Consider the following 16,780-nt stretch of genomic DNA (forward strand, 5'->3'; position numbering starts at 1 on the left):
TGTCTGGTGAATCCTCTCATCGCCCCTGCACCACTGCCTTGTACCCAAGTTCTGTATGCATAAATAAATAAAGTAAAATCTCATAATAGCTGAAAGCTAGGAAGCCTGATACTTCAGTCAGTCTCCCCAGCATAAACAGGAAGTCATGTCTGGTCCAGACTCCGCACTTGAATGAGGTCAACCTGGAGCCCTCATGACCATCTTCTCAGCTCTAGCCACTGACCCAGCCTTTCCTCCTCTTTTCTCTTTCTCTAGAAAAGTTGAAGTGTAGGCCAGAGGTGTGTGTATGGGGCAGGGGGGGGGGATGTGGGGGGGGGGTGGATTCACCAGAGACAGGGGGGTGCAGAACAGGCAAATCTACTGAAATATACTGCTAGGGGAGCAGCAGTTGAGACAGGAGAGTTCTGCTGTGCCATGTGGGTCAGCTCCCTGGTCGGGAATAGAACTCATGCTACAGTAGCTGTGGACAGCTTCATAATGTTGAGATCTAGCCCTTTGTGCTACCAGGGAGGTCCCTTCTCTTATTTTCTAACTGGATGGCCAGGCTCTGCCAATTTTTTGTGCTCATAGCTGGAAAAAGTCTCTGCTTCCAAGAATTTCCCCTACCAAGACTAGGGTTTGTTTTTTTGACATTTAGGATTCCAGGTACAGGTTGTCCAGGAAAGAATTTACTTTCCTTAGCCATCTCTTGAGAGATTATCCTTCTCCTGAATTCTTTTCTAGGCCCTAGAGAGACATGTTCTAATAGAGGACTTATCTCCTCACATCTTATCCACATCATTAGTCTTTCTTCCTGTCTCACTCAGAAACAGGACTTCCTGACTATAATTGTGGACCTTATCTCCTTTATTACCAACACAATATTTAGCTATTAGAAAAAAGCCAGTAAGTACTGATGAGCAAAATCATATAATAGAATTGTTTTGAGGGCTTTGGTATGGATTGCATGCTTGATATTGTTAGCTCCTTTAAGACTGACAAAAAACCATGTAAGTCGGGCTTCTCTTAACTCATTTTTCCTTTCCTTGCAGTTGAAGAGAATGAGATTTGAGATAAAATGATTGGTTTAGGGTCATAGCTAAAAGCTAATTTTAAACCAGAGCCAAAAGCTTCTTTGTGATGCCCTTCCAGAATGCTTCTGTACACAACCAAGTTACACAAAAATGTGGTCATGTATATGTAAACTTTTTTTTTTATATGTAAACTTTATTTAAAAGATTTACTTATGCATCCAAGAACAGAGATGCAGGGGTGAGGGAGGTGAGATGATTCATCAGAAACAGAGTGAGGAGCAGAACAGGCAGATCTGGCCCTCCCTGGTGGCGCAGTAGGTTAAAGCACAGCACTGCAAGCGAGCCACAGCTGCTTCAGTGCAAGTTCAATCCCTGGCTCTTGAGGTGACCACATGGCGCAGCAGATTTCTGTCTCGCCCGCTGCTCAGCACCCTCAGCAGTGTGCTTCGGTGATCTGCCTTTTCTGTCCTCCACTCTGTCTAACCCCAGTTCTGTATGCATAAATAAATAAAATTAAAAAAAAAAAAACAGACAGATAATAAAGTCCATTGCTGAGGGGAGCAGTGGGGAGATAGGAGAGGTCTACTGTGTCATGTGGGTCAGCTCCCTGGGATTGAACTCGTGCTGCAGTAGCTGGTGAGACTTGGTAGTGCTGAGACTTTAACCCCTTGAGCCATCAGGGAGGCCCTTATATAGAGACATTTCTACTACCACACTGACTATTTCTGTGTCAGTAGGTACATTTCAGCAACATTCTTTTCACTCCAGTGTGTTTTTTTTTTTCTCCTTCCCACCCTCTACCCAGGATCGATGAGAATGTGCTGGGAGCCCAGCTGGATGTTGATGCTGCGCATTCAGAGATCCTCAAGTACTTCCAGTCGGTCACTTCCAACCGGTGGCTCATGATCAAAATCTTCCTCATCCTCATTGTCTTCTTCATCATCTTTGTGGTCTTCCTTGCCTGAACCTTCTCCACTCTGAGCCACTCGGTGGGGGTTTGCAACCCTCCTGGGAGGGCAGGTAGCCAGAGCTGCCACTGAGCCTGTGCAGGGTGCTTGGAGAAAGGCCCTGTGTCCCTGGAACTGCTAAGAATGGCCACTGCCCTTGATCCCCCATCCTTTGCCTCTGGTCACCCATTCTCCCTCACCACCCTCAGGCCCATGAAACACATGGTTCTGGATTTGGACTCTGCTGTGAAGTGGCTGGAAGAGAGCAGGGGCCAGCTGGAGGTCGGTGGAGAAGGTTGTCTCCACTAGGAGATTTTATGACCCCTACCCAGGCATTCCCAAAGGAAACTTTGGCAGTTGGGGGGAGATGATGCCCTTCCTCACCTTCCTGAGAGTGAGGAGAGGAAGTAAAACTGCCCCAGGGACCAACTTTCCCATCTGGGTTAGGATTTGATCTCTTCCTCTCTCTGCCACATGAGGCAGGTGCCTGCACAACCGTGACATTGGCTGCTGGTGACTCTCAACCTGCCAAATGCGCTGCAGCCCATTTTCTCCCAATTACAGCAAGACTGTCAGCCTCACTAGCCATGTTGTCATTTTTGGGTGGGAGCGTCGAAGGGCCTAGGCACCTAATGGAGTGAGGCCACTGCCTGGTACCTGAAGGGAAAGGGTTCGCCCAGTGTCCTGAGGGGCCAAACTTCAGGCTCCACACAGCGCCACCTGCAGGCAAGGGATGGCCAAGGGCAGCAACACCTTCCCTCCACACAGTGGAGATGGGGCCCTGACTGGTGGTATCATCCAGGAGCATCTCCAGGTGAGCTGCATTTCTTTCATCCTCCAACAAGCTGGCCCACGTTTTTTCTGCAGCTGGGTGAGGCAGGAGCTTTGTCAGGAGTGGAAAGTGGAATGAAGAATTTGTTCCTGCCTCCCTAGAGAGACTTGGTCTCCAACTGCCTCAACAAAGCCAAGACAGTCAGAAGAGCATGGAGAGGCCTTGCGTGGATGCCCTCTCTCCAGTGAGGCTAATGTGTGCTTCATTAGTCCTGACCAGGACCCACAGCTACAGCATCCTGAGGTCACTTGTGTACCCCCACCTCATCCCAGAGGAAACTCAAGCTATGAAAACAATCCCCATACACTGGGCTGGCCCTGGTTTTCTGAGAGGGTCTTAGCTGACATTTTAATATTTCTCTTCCCCTGGCCTAGGCAGCTCTCCCTAGAACCCCCACTGCCCGATGACAGGGTGTGTACCTTCATGGCACATCCACCTGGGTAGGGAGGATTGTGGAGACAGTTGCTGGCCCAAAGCCTAACAGTGCAGTCCCTCGTGTGATCCAGGCAGCTCTTGCATAAGATGCAAATCCATTTAACAGATACTTGACTTCTCGGCATTTGCCAGGCATAGTACAACGCCAGGCACAGGGAAAAAAAAAAACAAAAACTGAATTAAGTAAGGTCCCGGCTCTCCAGAGCTTTCCTAGGCAGGAAACAGGCAGAGACTTGCTGCAGGCCGGAGGCTGAGCTGAGTAACTGCCTGGATTCTGCCCTGCGTCTGAGCGGTCATTCCCATTCCGAGGCCTTCGTGCCCGCTCCTCCTAACCAAGTACTGGGCTTCCGCCTTGGCAGCCTCCCTTGGGCTCCAGCACAAACTGGAAGCGCGGTGTATCCCGGAAAGCTAAGCCGGGGCGGGGCTTGAGCGGGGACTCAAGCGGTGGGCAGGGCGTGTCGAAGCCGGCCCCGCCCCCAGGCGCCCGCTCTCCGAGTGCGCACGCGCGCCCCGGCTGCACTACTCCGGCGGCACCACCCACACCTTGGAGACGTCAGGGGCGCGACGTGCTTCGCGGAGTAAATGCGGCGGCGCCGGGCGTAGGGGCGCTTGGGTCCTGAGCGCTTGGGCGTTCGGACGTTTGGCGGCATCTGCGCCCGCGCTTGAGCCCGCCCTTGCTTCTCGTTGTGCCATGGCGGACGAGGGGAAGTCGTACAACGGTCAGTGTCCGGCCGCGGGTCGGGGAGATGGGCGATCTGGGCCCTGGGTGGGCGGCGCCGGCCTAGGCCGCAGCCCCGGAGCGTGAGGCCGCGAGGGGCCCAGTGTCCGCGGGGAGAGGCAGTGGCGCGGGCCGTGGGGGGCGAGGCTACCTGGTGGTGCCTGACACTCGAGGATGGGCGCCCGGGCTGTTGACTCGGGAATCCGGGCGTTTCGAGAACCTGTGGCTCGGAGCGGGTGGTTTGGCCATGGGGTGATGAGGTTCCTTTGAACTTTGTGAGTGGTTGACGCCTGTCAGTTCAGTGTGGCGACTAGACTCTTTCATGTGAGTCAGTGCCTTGCTCGTGGACCGCCTGTGCCCTATTTTCTACCGTGTCCGGTGGATCTTGCACTCGCCTCCCTCCTTGGGGCTGTGTCTTAAAATTTTAGATGTACACGGGAAGTCTAGCTGGAACACTACACCACACCAGGTTGTAAGTCCAGAGTAGTGACTTAGAAGAACTTGACAACCGAGGTTTTAATTGAGTCGGTTATTTCAAGCTTGAGGGAGTGAAAGTCTCGACCTGGTTTTCCACTCCCTTAATAAAGGTAGTAACAGTATCTACTTGCTAAGTTTGTGTGTGTTAAAATGGGAGCATTCATATCAAGTATCTGCAGCAGAGTGCGTGGCCCTGGAGAAAGTTCAGGAATATTAGCCCCACCTTTTACTCATTTGTTTGTTTTTACTGGGGTCATTTCTTGTAATTTATTATTGTTGAGTTCTAGGGGTTAAGCAAATCATTTGGGGAGTGCCATGGACCTTTTTAAAAGAAACTTCTTACAGACCAGAACTCAGAAGATCATATAGGAGAACATTCTCCCGCTCTGTATAAGCAACCTAGCTGCTACTAGCACCTGCATCTAGAAGTTGTCTTTGGAGACCACAGAGCTTTTGGGCTAAAGAAACAAGAAAAGCTCACTCCCAAAACTTTGGAGCTGCGATCTAAGATGTTAGAAGTCTTTAATGAGTCATTTATTGCTAACAGTTTTGTTATTAGTGGAAGTATTGTTTACTGAAAGCTGAGCTTATCGTTGTTGGCTTTAGATGTGAGAGAGGTCACCTCCCAGAATTTGAGGAGGACTAAGTAGATTTGGAAGGCTGAGAGAAAACACATCCATGTGACTTTATGAGAATCCAGTTTATGTCCAGTTACAATTTTGTGTCACTGACATTTGCATTCTGCTTCTACCCTCGGTGGTTCTAGCTTTTTTGCTTCAGTTTTCAAAATCTTACGCGTTTTGCCTTGATACTGCCATCCCAGAGAGAGGGTTCTTTGGACTGGCAGAAGAGCTCGCCTTGAGGTGATCTCTGTTACTTCATTTGACAGTACAGGTTGCTGGGTATTGGGGCCGCCACAGGGAGCCTCTGAAACAGTGAGATATTTTCTAATTTGCGTTCTCTTTCCAATTCTAGAGCATGATGACCGTGTTAGTTTCCCCCAAAGAAGGAAGAAAGGCCGGGGTCCTTTTCGATGGAAGTATGGGGAGGGAAACCGTCGGTCTGGCAGAGGAGGTTCTGGCATTCGGTCTTCCCGCCTTGAGGATGACGACAGGGATGTGGCAATGACTGATCCCCAGGATGGCCCCCGAGTACGATAGTAAGTGACAGTTGGTCTGGTTTGAATCTAGGAACAAGCATTTCTGTAGTCCTCTTACTGTTCCTGTTACTTCGGTTCTACCTGGGAGCATGAGACATGCCAGGATCAACCTCACAGCTGGGTAGTAGCCTGAGCTCTGCTGATGATGGTGCAAGAAGGCCTCTGAGAAGCGTTATGGACGTTTCCTTCTCTGCATCTTCACAGCAACCCTTATGCCACCCGAACCAACCGTCGGGGTGAGACCTGTTATGATCGAGACCGCATTCATGTCACCCTGAGGCCGCGAGACAGACCTCTGGACAGAGGAGGGGCTGGCACCAGCCAGGATGGGACTGCAAAGAACTGGTTTAAGATTACAGTGAGTATGTTGGGAAGTAGGTGGTGCTAGGAGCTAGGGGCTGGTCTCAGAGCCAAGGGTTTACTTTCACTCCACAATGAGACATCCATCCTTTCTCCTAAGAACTGTTATCTCAGAACACCTCAGAGCAGGCCAAGAGCCGCAGAGGGAGACAGGTAGGATGAGGAGTTCATCTGAAGGGAAGTGTGATGTCTGTGTGGGGTGGAGTAACTCCTGGCTGTCTCCATTTGACTCAGGCTGAGTGTGGGGGTTGGGTCCCCTAGAGTTTTCTAAAGGACAGGACTTTTAGATAGAATCTAACAATGTGACTCTTTTGAAGAATAAGAAGTGTAAGTGATGGGAAACCCGTGGGGATTACAATTGAGATGGGAAAAAAATAATGTACAAACTGATGTAAAAATAAACTACTATAAAAATTTTAAAAAAAGTGTAAGTGGGCAAAAAGGAGGTTAAGGAATCCATGTCTGGCTGCACTAGAAAACCATTTACTGGTCCTTTATTTAGAAAATCTTTTGAAGCTGGGCAGAAGATACAAAAGGAGCATTAGATTGGACCTGCTGTTGTTCTGTCTTATGTATCACTGCATGTGACTCCCTGCTTTTCTCCACATCTAGATTCCTTATGGCAGAAAATATGATAAGTCATGGCTCCTGAGCATGATTCAGAGCAAATGCAGTGTCCCCTTCACCCCCATTGAGGTAAGATAAGACCTGAGTGGCTGGCTAGCCACGAGGGAGGGCACAGGGCCATTTGGGCACGCGACTCTGGGCTCCAAGTGTAACGCTCTTGTTTCCTCTTGCAGTTTCACTATGAAAATACACGGGCCCAGTTTTTTGTTGCGGATGCTAGTACTGCCTCTGCCTTGAAGGCTGTCAACTATAAGATTGTGGATCAGGAGAACCGGAGGGTGTGTGTAAAGGGCCAGACTTGGCTGGGGGGGGGGGGCTGATGCTCAGGGCAGGCCCTGGGTCTTGGCGTCCTTGGAGTTTACCCTGCCTTGTGTCCCCCTGCAGATATCTATCTTCATCAACCCCTCTGCCCCACCCCATACTGTACAGAACGAGCTAAAGCCAGAGCAAATAGAGCAGCTCAAGGTGAGGCACACTCAGGTAACGTGCTTCCACATCGTGCTACCAGTCCTCACAGTCCAGTGACTCCAACCTTTCTTTCCCTCTGCAGCTGATCATGAGCAAACGCTATGATGGCTCCCAACAAGCGCTTGACCTCAAGGCCTTCCGCTCAGACCCAGGTGTGACTGATGGTGGTCACTGTGGGTGGGTGAAGGTGGAGGGTATCTGCCAGGCAGGGAGCATTTGGGATGGCTTGGCATTCATGCTGGCCCTGGCCAGCCCTCTGAGGCTTCCTTTCCTTCTTTTCTGCTACCTGAAGACTTGGTGGCTCAGAACATCGATGTTGTCCTGAATCGTAGAAGTTGTATGGCAGCTACCCTGCAAATCATTGAAGAAAACATCCCTGAGGTGAGTCCTCTGTACCTCCACTCCTAAAGACCGATTTAGGAGGCAGATTTGTCTCTGCTTCCCTCGTGGCCACTATCTTCTCTTCATTCTCCCCACAGCTGTTGTTCTTGAACTTGAGCAACAACAAGCTCTACAGGCTGGATGACATGTCTAGCATCGTGCAGAAAGCACCCAACCTAAAGATCCTCAACCTCTCTGGAAACGAGGTGAGAATGGTGATCCCTGTGTGCTTTTGCTGGGGTGCGCAGAGTGAGAAGAGGGCTCGCGCCAAGGTGCCAAGGGGCAAGGGATGCAGTGTCAGATGCAGGCAGTGGGGCTTAGTGTATGGGAGCCTAGCTTCCTCTCTTCACCGGCCTCCCTCTCCTGCCTTTACCCCCATCCTTTGCAGTTGAAGTCCGAGCGGGAGTTGGACAAGATCAAAGGGCTGAAGTTGGAAGAGTTGTGGCTCGATGGAAACCCCCTGTGTGACACTTTCCGAGACCAGTCCACCTACATCAGGTCAGTTGTGGCCTCTGTCCCCCCTCCTGGGGACCTTCACCCCTTGGGAGGCTAGCTCATGCACCCTGACCAGTGCCCGTCTGCAGGAGCTGTGCAGCCCTGAGCTGGAACCACCTGTCCTTTTAGGAGGATCACGTGCTCCTCCCTTTTGTCTGTCCGTGTGTCCCAACTTTGCCCCCAAGGTCTCCTTTCCTGTCTTTCCTTTCCTGTCTTTCCTTACCTGACTACCTGCTGCTGGCACTCTGGCCTTGTTCCTTCCTCCCTGAACACAGCCTTTTCTAGAACCTCCCTATCCTGTTCCAGCAAGGGCATCTCTCCTTTCCTGACGTCACCAGGAGTATCCTCTATACACCTCACCTCTGGAGTTGCCTTGTGCTGAACATCTGGTATTACTGGGCTGACAAAGCTCTGCCATCCTGAGAGGGGCCTTTCTTCCTTTGCCCGTTTGCCAGAAGGCCCCTCTCTTCATGATCACTTGCTCAAGGCTGTTGCCTGGGCCTTCCACCTACATCGAGGTTGAGACCTCCCAGACACTGGTGCCACGAAGTTTGTCTTTACCCAGTGCTGTGAGCCGGGCCCTCCTTGAAGGAGAAACCTGGGTTCCCTGAGATCACGACCAGAGCTGGGCCCCGCCAGCAGGCGAGGGGTTCCCAAGGCAGGTCTTGGGTGTGGAGGCCATGGGGGCAAAGGCTACCAAGGAGACAAAGAACTGACCCTCTTGGGGGGCACTGCCCCTCCCTCACTTGCACACCTCACGTCACCCTGTTTGGCCCCGGAGGATGGCTGGTTAGCCAGAGACGGGTAAGATTCCTCAGGGAAGGAACAACCTAAGACAGGCACAGTCGCAGAGGGGCCATCAGGAGAGAACTTGGGGGCCAACAGAGGTGGGGCACAGACCCTCACCCCCCCAACTTGGCAGGGGCTTGAGCCCTTACTCCTTCTGAGGGGAGTCTCCTGCCCCCATGGCTGCTTCGCTTCCCACACCCAGCTCAGACCGGAACCCAGGGAGCAGATGGAGGCCTGGCCGACAGCCGCTCTCGCTGCAACAAGCACTTGTTCCCCTTTTAAGCCTTGGAGCCCAGGGAAGAGGCAGGTGGCAGAAGGGGCTGTGTCCGGGTGACAACTTCCCTTTTTTCTGCATTTTCTCTAAACGCTTCCATGCCTTGTAGTTCTCTTGCTTTCCCTTTGCGCTTTCCTTTTCTCTCCACTCCTCTGTATTTGCCTCATCTCTCCTTTGGCCTGCTCCTTCCTGCCATCTTCTCCTGTGCCTTCTCTCTGTTCTTGGCTCTCTTCCTCCTGAGCCCACCTTGCTCACCTCCCTACCCCCACATCCTGTGCCATACCCATGGTGTGTCCTCCTGGTCTTGGCTTGGGCCAGACCTGGCAGAACTGATGGATCCCTGTTGAGGCAGCGGAGCCCCTGGGCTCCCACCCCACTCCCTCCTCCCGGGGCTGCACAGGTGAGTAGGTGGAAGGTAAGGGGGGCAGGGAGGGGAAGGAGAGCCTGGGCTTAAAGCCTGGGCTGGGAGCGCTGCTCCTGTGGCGCTTGGGCGCAGGCCAAGAGAGTCCGTCTTCAAGGCGTTTCTGGACCGGGTGAGGTCGGGATGGGGCTTTTTCTCCCAAAGTTCAGAGGTGGGGAGGAGTGAGGACAAGCAGGACAGACTGGGCTGTCCCTCGGGTGTGGTATATTTGCTCCTAGAGCAGCCAGGAGGCACGGTGGCGCTGAAGCATCACTCACTTCTGTCCCGTTCTTGACAGCGCCATTCGAGAACGATTTCCCAAATTATTACGCCTGGTAAGTTCACAACTTTTTCTTCTTTTTTCAACCGAGAAAATCAAGTTTACAAATGTTAGTAACTAAAGAGGATAGACTGGGCTTTGACTCCCTATGTGGCATCTTCACAGAAGTACAGTCAAATTTCAGAGACCTGAGAAGACAGATGTCCTGAGCTTCTAGGATGCTTGCCATGGGGGCCACTGGGAGGTGGTCAGGCCTGTCGTGGCTTGTTACTTTTCTCTTTTAGTGGATGTGGTATCTCCCACCTCAGGGTCTTGGGTTGTTCTTTATGAACATTAACTTGGGGGATATGGGACCCTTTGAGACTCTGACTAAAAGACTTTAAAGTCCTTCCCAGAAAAGTGCTTACAAGCAAGAACAGATATATGGCATCTGTTGAGATTCCTGACCACTTTCCTGGCTCTTTTATATTTGACCTCTGACCCTTCACTGGCCTTCCTTCCTGCTTGTTTATCCAGCCTCTGTTCTGGCCTACATGGACAACTTTTACTTCTTTCTGCAGGACGGCCATGAGTTACCCCCACCCATTGCCTTTGATGTTGAAGCCCCCACGACGTTACCACCCTGCAAGGTGAGAGATGCAGAGTTAGAACTTGTGTATGGGAGGAGAGTGTTGGTTACATGGCCCTAATACCTATTTGATCCCAGGGAAGCTATTTTGGAACCGAGAATTTGAAGAATCTGGTCCTGCACTTCTTGCAGCAGTAAGTACCCAGGCCCCAATCCCTGGCTGGAGAGAGGCAAAGCAGACTCCCATGGATATGGCTCTGCTTGGGAACTGGCAAGACCCTTGGTTCAGGCCACAGGACTCAGACATTGCCTTCTGTTTTTCTCGCAGGTACTACACAATTTATGACTCGGGAGACCGGCAGGGTCTCCTGGACGCTTACCATGATGGGGCCTGCTGCTCCCTGAGTATCCCTTTCACCCCCCAGAACCCCGCCCGGTGAGTATCACATCACAGAGCATGCGCAGAACTAGAGTACCCGAACCGGTGCAGGCCAGCCCCTGCCAGTGGCCTCGCTGCTCAGACCATGCTGCCTCTTCCCTCTCCAGAAGCAACTTGGCTGAATACTTCAAAGATAGCAGGAATGTGAAGAAGCTTAAAGACCCTAGTAAGTGTGAGACATGTACAAAACAGGATAGGGTGGGAGGAAACCAGTGATAGAGCACAGGTGTTCGCAGCAGTCCCTGACCTTGGCCTCTCCTCGGCCCGCAGCTCTGCGGTTTCGGCTGCTGAAGCACACACGCCTCAATGTCGTTGCCTTCCTCAATGAGCTGCCCAAAACTCAGCACGACATCAATTCGTTCGTGGTAGACATAAGCGCTCAGACGGTAAGTGCTTCCTCTCCCACCCCCACCACCACCACAGCAGCTTGAAATCTAGAAGGGATGGTGGAGAGGTAAGGGGTTTGGGTTCCAGAGGGAGCCACGTGGTGACAATGTCACTTCTCTTCCAGAGCACTCTGCTGTGTTTTTCAGTCAGTGGGGTCTTCAAAGAAGGTGAGAATCTTTCGTTCCTGAGTTTGCAGCTCGTGTCTTTCTCAGCACTCTCAGCTTACCAGCCACCTTCTCTTGCTGACCTCTTCCTACCATTCTGACCCCCGAGTCAGCTTCGTTTGGCCTATCCCCTCCACCTGTCTTTCCTGTCTGGGATCTGGGAAAAGCCTGAGGATTAGGAGGACACAGACTTTGGAGTCAGGCAGGTCTGAGCTTCAGTCCCAACTGTGGTTCTCTGGGCACTCTCCATGACCTCTAAGCCTCAGATTTTGTATTTATGAAAGAGGGTTCTCGCTAGCCACACCCTAGGGTGCTGTGGGGAGTGGATTAAGTGATTTCCACATTGCTTGTTGCAGGGCCTGGCATTGGCATACTATTGCCCTGTCGGGTTCAGTCCTCCCAGAGCCCTGGCACTTACCCTCCTCTGCCCCCTGTACCCACGTAGTCATCCTGATCGGGCCCACTTAGGGCTCTCTGCATCACTTACCACCACCTAACACTTACCACTGTTAGGATAAAGCATGAACAAGTCAAAGGGTCATTTGCCTTTTTGTCATTGCAGTGGATGGAAAATCTCGAGATTCCTTGCGAGCCTTCACTCGGACCTTCATCGCTGTTCCTGCCAGCAACTCGGGGCAAGTGTTAGACTTACAGCACAAGGCACTGGCTGTGCCAGGAGGAGGGGGGGTAGACTGACCTTGGGGTCGGTACCAAGTTTCAGAAAGGAAAAAGGAGGTGAGAGGAAGTGGCTTGGCTGATGAAGAGCCTCCCTGAAGTTGGGCAGCCTGGGTTTCCATCCTGACTCCACCCACTTATAGCTGAGGACAAGTTTCTTCATCTGGAAGTTGGCATAGCAGTGTTCACTGTGAAGATGAATAGGGGCAAAGCATGTTTCTTGGTTCTCTGGGAGAAGGGGGTCTTGCTTATGTATTTGGTAGATAATCCCATACAAAGCGTCCTTGGGCAAGGAGGTGAATGCCATGAGATGCTAGCTAAGAGGAAGGGGGCACCCGGCGGTGTCAGAGGAATCTGAGTGTTGAGAAGTGTCAGCATCAGGGAACAGGACTGATGCTGGGAGGGTGAGGTTACATGTCCAGCTGTGTGAGTTGTCATCTGTCCCCAAGGCTGTGCATCGTAAATGACGAGCTGTTCGTGCGGAATGCCAGCCCTGATGAGATCCAGAGAGCCTTCGCCATGCCAGCACCCACGCCCTCCTCCAGCCCAGTGCCCACCCTCTCCCCAGAGCAGCAGGAAATGCTGCAGGCATTCTCTACCCAGTCTGGCATGAACCTTGAGTGGTCCCAGAAGTAAGTGCTGGGCATGTGTAAGAATGGGGTAAGCTGAAGTAGAGCTGGTAGTGAGTAAGTGCTTATGAATTGAACATCTGGGTTGTTCATCTGTATTAATAGCATGAGAATGTATGACATCTGGAAGATTGTTTCTTTGGGATAGAATTGTAGTAGCATTTGATGGTCAGGGGACTGCATTTTAGTGTTTTACTTGCTTTTAAGATCTTGCTTCTTTATGTGTGGAACTGGGGTGTGTGCCAGAGGTACAGGGGATGAGAGGATTTACCAGAGGCAGAGTGGGGAGCAGAACAGGCAGATTTACTGCTGAGGGGAGCAACAGGCGAGATAGGGGTTTGCGGTGTCATGTGGGTTAGCTTCCTGGCCAGTGATGGAACTCAAGCCTATCACAGTGATAGTGCTGAGACTCACTCCTACGCTACCAGGGAGGCCCCAGGCTTTTCAGTTCTAATGGACACACCCATTCTTACCTAATCAGGTGCCTTCAGGACAACAACTGGGACTACACTCGATCTGCCCAAGCCTTCACTCTGCTCAAGGTAAGGTTTAGGAATACATTGGCAAAAGGGCATTGCCCTCTGGGCTTTTAGCAGGGGTCAGGTAAGCTGGGATTTCCTGGCCTCAGACTGCCTGGCTTTGTTGACGTTTTCATTTTTCTCCAGGCCAAGGATAAGATCCCAGAAGTGGCGTTCATGAAGTGATCGTGCCCCAGAAGTAGCCCCTGTAAATAGTGCTTGGAAATTGATGTCTCCTTGTCATCTTTGTCGTCTTCTCTCTGGCCGAGGCCACCCTGTGACTGTGACCGAGGAGGGAGAGCTGCTGGATCCCTCTCCTCACCTGCCTTCTGGGAGATTCCAGAGGATTGAGCCTCACTGGTGCCAGGAACCCAAAGCTTACTTTGTAGAACTGACACTAAACAACTCGAAGGACTTAGGTGCTTTGTGTACTTAGCCCCAGAACCCTTCCTACTTTTTAAGATAAAGAGCGATATTGTATTTTGTGTCCAGCTCAAGGATTACTCTGGCCCAGCCTCTGCTCTGCTGTGGGCTCCATCGCTTCCCGGCCGGCTACGCTGGGGCGGGGCGGGGCGATTGGCCGGAAGTCCCGCCCCAGAAACGGAAGTCCCGCCTCAGGAGCCCCGCGGGCGGCCATGGCAGCACCTGGGCGGCTGTGGTCCACGCGCTTGCTGACGATCGTGCGGACCCTGCCGGCGCGCCGGCCCTTGCACGACGGGCCCCCGACGCGCGACGTGCTGCTGTACGAGCACGAACGCGGCCGCTTCTTCGTGGTCCTCGGGCTCTTCTGCGCGGGCCAGGGCGTCTTCTGGGCCTCTCTGGCGGCAGCCACTTGGGCCCGACCCCCGGGCGGGGCGCCTCCCGACCGCGGGCGCTTGGACGTGCGCTCGACTCTCTGGCGCTACGGGCTGGTTGTGGGCTGCGGCGCCATAGGTGAGCCATGGGCTATGCCTGCTCAGCACATGGGCGCCCCCCCCCATACAGGCCTACGCAGGTCGCTGCATCCCCACTCTTAAATGGGGCTGAGCCTACTAACTGAGTAGGTGTCAGTGTCTGTTGCTAAAAGGCGGCAGTAGACTTGAGGGGGTTGGGGGGAATGACACAGCAAAGGTTCTGAGGTGTAAGAACTCAAGTGTTCATGTCGCCTCTTAGTGCTCCGGTGAGTGTGGGAGATGCCAGCCTCACCTAACCTCTGCTCTTCCTGCAGGTACCCTGGTACTTGGTGCAGGTCTTCTCTTCTCCCTGCGCTCTGTTCGTTCAGTGATGCTACTGGCTGGAGGGAAGCAGGTGACCCTTACCACCCACGCCCCCTTTGGCTTGGGGGCCCATTTCACAGTGCCCTTGAACCAAGTGTCCTGCATGGCCCACCGGGGCGAAGTCCCTGCCATGCTACCTCTGAAGATCAAAGGCCGGCGCTTCTACTTCCTCTTGGACAAGGCTGGACATTTCCCCAACACCAAACTCTTTGACAGCACTGTGGGGGCCTACCGTAGCTTGTGAAGAGACCACTGGGGTTCACTCCCTCCAGTAAACTGAAGTATATAGGGGTGGGACAAGGCCAAGATTAGAGTAAATAAAGGCAGCCATCCCAAGGGCATCTCCCCAAAAGTTTGGTGCATGTCTGCTTAGCTCCACCCCTTCCCATCACCTGCCCTACTGTGTTTTAACACCAAGAACTCTGTACCATTAGGAAGAAAATGAGTTATATAATATTTTGGTACAAAAAGAAGGCTGTAGGAAGAGGGATGAAAGGGGGTATCATGTTTCCCTCGCAGAGGGAGAACAGGCTCCCAGCCTAAACGGCCATGCGCGGCCATGCGGGGGCAAGCTGCAGGCACTTAGGGCATAGAGTCTTGGCAGCAGGAAGCACTCCAGTTAGTCCTCAGGAATGGGAGAGCCGTGGCCCAACGAGAGTGTCTGTCTCAGAGCTCCACACAGGGTCCCCCCTCTGCAGAGGCAGGTAGGGTGTGCTTTCCGATTTCCACTGCACAACCTGGAGCACCAAGACTACACACCACAATACCAGATTCACCCAAGAAGAAGTCTGTGGGAGATAGGAACAGAATGTGAGGAGTGGGCCCATCAAAAACCCAGCTCCAAGCTCCCCTTCCCCCCAAGCCCCTCAGCTCCTCTTGGCCTCTTATTGATAGGACAAGCTCAGAGCACTTCATGGCTACATGTGTCTGAATCTCAGTGTGTCCCTGGGTCTCCACCCAGCGTTTTATATCCCAGGACTCACTTCCGCATTGTGTAGGTTGGAGTAAAACTGCAAAGCGGTTCCAGGGGGTGTCCAAGAAATTTTCTGGGCTTCAGGGCAGCTGTGAGGTCAAAAAAATATTTGTGAGAAAGGAGTAATGAAGTCCAGACACAGTTGTGTCTAGGTGTCCTTGGCCATGAGAACTTGCAGAGGAAAGGTAATCAGCCCCAGCCAGGCACCACTCCCTCACCCATTACCTAGTTGTAGAGTTCAAGGAAATGATGGATTTGCAGAGAGAAGTGGTGCCAAACCGAAGGATACAGGCAGACACTAAGACCAGGAAGATGGCTACAGCTGAGATGGCCAATGCAATTCGGAGCCCTATTGGGCCTCTGAGGAGGGAAAGAACAAGCCTTGTGATTGCGACCGGCCTTCTCCCACCTGAGCCCCTGGCCCTCAGAGTGGCGCAGTCACCTGTGGGAATCCTCGATGCAGCTGCTGTACACCCAGAAGAACAGAAGCAGGAGACAGTAGAGGGCCAGAAGACCAGAGGCCCCAGCCACAAAGTAGCAGAGGGATGGGGCCGAAGGCTGGGACAAGGCCAAGGAGGAGCCGTTCTTGGTGGCCACACCATAGAGGGGACAGCTGCCCCTGAAGGAACCCTGTGGAGAGAAGCTGCTGAGTTTTAGATTCAAGTCTGCCTCTGGATGCGGGCTCCCGGCAGGGACAACTCAAGCCAAGGCCACCTACAAAGGTATCTGCACACTGCCAGTTGTTTTGCTAATTGAGGTGATCAAATCTGCAGTGCCCAGAACAATCAGGAAATAGGTGGTAGTGATGGCTTCCCTCGCGTGAAGCTAGAGTAAAACCAGACCTTGTGTTAGAACGATCTCTGGGGCTTCCTAATTTGTAAATTGGGCGCGACTGGCAGATAACGGGAGTTTGTGTCAAGACAGCCTGGCTGGGGTCAATGCAAACACTTCTACCTAAGCGTTTCCTACAACGCTGTTGTTGTTTCACGTTGTGTTGCAGCTACGTGGTAGCTCGATCGTCTCCACCCGCCAAGCTTCATTTCTTGGCGAAGCTCAGCAAAGCCTGATTTAAAGGACGGAGGAAGGGCCGGGCGATTTCGGGTTCAAAACCGGGACACCGTCAGGCAGCGGGGCGCGCCAGACCGGGCTATGTCTGTTGTGCACTTAACCCCGTGGCGATGAAGCACCTTGCGCGGCACCACCCGGGCGGGCGAGGCCCACAGGCGCGAGCAGCGCTCGTCCCCGCGGCCGGCGCCCGTCGGCCAGGAAAGCTGTGATGTCTCCGCGTCGGCCAGGCTGGTACCCCCGCCTACCAGCCCCGACCCCAAGGCCGACCCCGCTCCGCAGCCGCACCTGGGTCCGGGTCAGCGCCGCGGCCGCCACGGCCCCGCACAGGAAAGCGGCAGCGAAGAGCGCGAGTTCGAAGCGCTGCAGCCAGGGCAGCGCCATGGCGCCCTCGCCCCCAGGAAGCGCCGCGCAGGAACCAACCGCCCAAGCCCCGCCTCATCCGGCGCGA

General features: G+C 53.1%; 4 protein-coding genes across 4 annotated transcripts in view; 3 read left to right on the forward strand and 1 right to left on the reverse strand.

The window, feature by feature from the left end:
• STX5 (syntaxin 5) overlaps positions 1–2,541 on the forward strand; it is a 12,853-nt gene extending 10,312 nt beyond the window's left edge. The window contains exon 11 of the mRNA XM_004682702.2: positions 1,819–2,541. Coding sequence (XP_004682759.1) covers positions 1,819–1,978 — 160 coding nt within the window. The 3' untranslated portion in view covers positions 1,979–2,541. The remainder of the gene's footprint in view (positions 1–1,818) is intronic.
• A 1,242-nt stretch (positions 2,542–3,783) lies between these two features.
• Positions 3,784–13,515, forward strand: NXF1 (nuclear RNA export factor 1). The gene is made up of 21 exons (XM_004682704.2): positions 3,784–3,946; positions 5,398–5,581; positions 5,786–5,939; positions 6,554–6,637; positions 6,742–6,846; positions 6,953–7,033; positions 7,119–7,188; positions 7,329–7,417; positions 7,516–7,623; positions 7,806–7,915; positions 9,674–9,710; positions 10,216–10,284; positions 10,362–10,417; positions 10,552–10,659; positions 10,770–10,828; positions 10,933–11,048; positions 11,174–11,216; positions 11,776–11,848; positions 12,338–12,520; positions 12,999–13,059; positions 13,183–13,515. Exons 1-21 carry the CDS (start codon positions 3,919–3,921, stop codon positions 13,219–13,221), a joined length of 1,857 nt encoding a protein of 618 aa, XP_004682761.1. The 5' UTR covers positions 3,784–3,918; the 3' UTR covers positions 13,222–13,515.
• Positions 13,516–13,601: 86 nt separating this feature from the next.
• TMEM223 (transmembrane protein 223) lies at positions 13,602–14,549 on the forward strand. The gene is made up of 2 exons (XM_004682706.2): positions 13,602–13,968; positions 14,243–14,549. Exons 1-2 carry the CDS (start codon positions 13,671–13,673, stop codon positions 14,533–14,535), a joined length of 591 nt encoding a protein of 196 aa, XP_004682763.1. The 5' UTR covers positions 13,602–13,670; the 3' UTR covers positions 14,536–14,549.
• Positions 14,550–14,901: 352 nt separating this feature from the next.
• Positions 14,902–16,743, reverse strand: TMEM179B (transmembrane protein 179B). Its single transcript, XM_004682707.2, has 5 exons — positions 16,618–16,743; positions 15,707–15,894; positions 15,490–15,624; positions 15,275–15,353; positions 14,902–15,079 (listed from the first exon to the last, which is right to left on the reverse strand). Exons 1-5 carry the CDS (start codon positions 16,711–16,713, stop codon positions 14,918–14,920), a joined length of 660 nt encoding a protein of 219 aa, XP_004682764.1. The 5' UTR covers positions 16,714–16,743; the 3' UTR covers positions 14,902–14,917.
• Between the last annotated feature and the right edge of the window lie 37 nt (positions 16,744–16,780).

The sequence above is a fragment of the Condylura cristata genome, unplaced genomic scaffold (assembly GCF_000260355.1).
Source record: "Condylura cristata isolate star-nosed mole 26May11 unplaced genomic scaffold, ConCri1.0 scaffold00015, whole genome shotgun sequence".
NCBI classification, from domain to species: domain Eukaryota; kingdom Metazoa; phylum Chordata; class Mammalia; order Eulipotyphla; family Talpidae; genus Condylura; species Condylura cristata.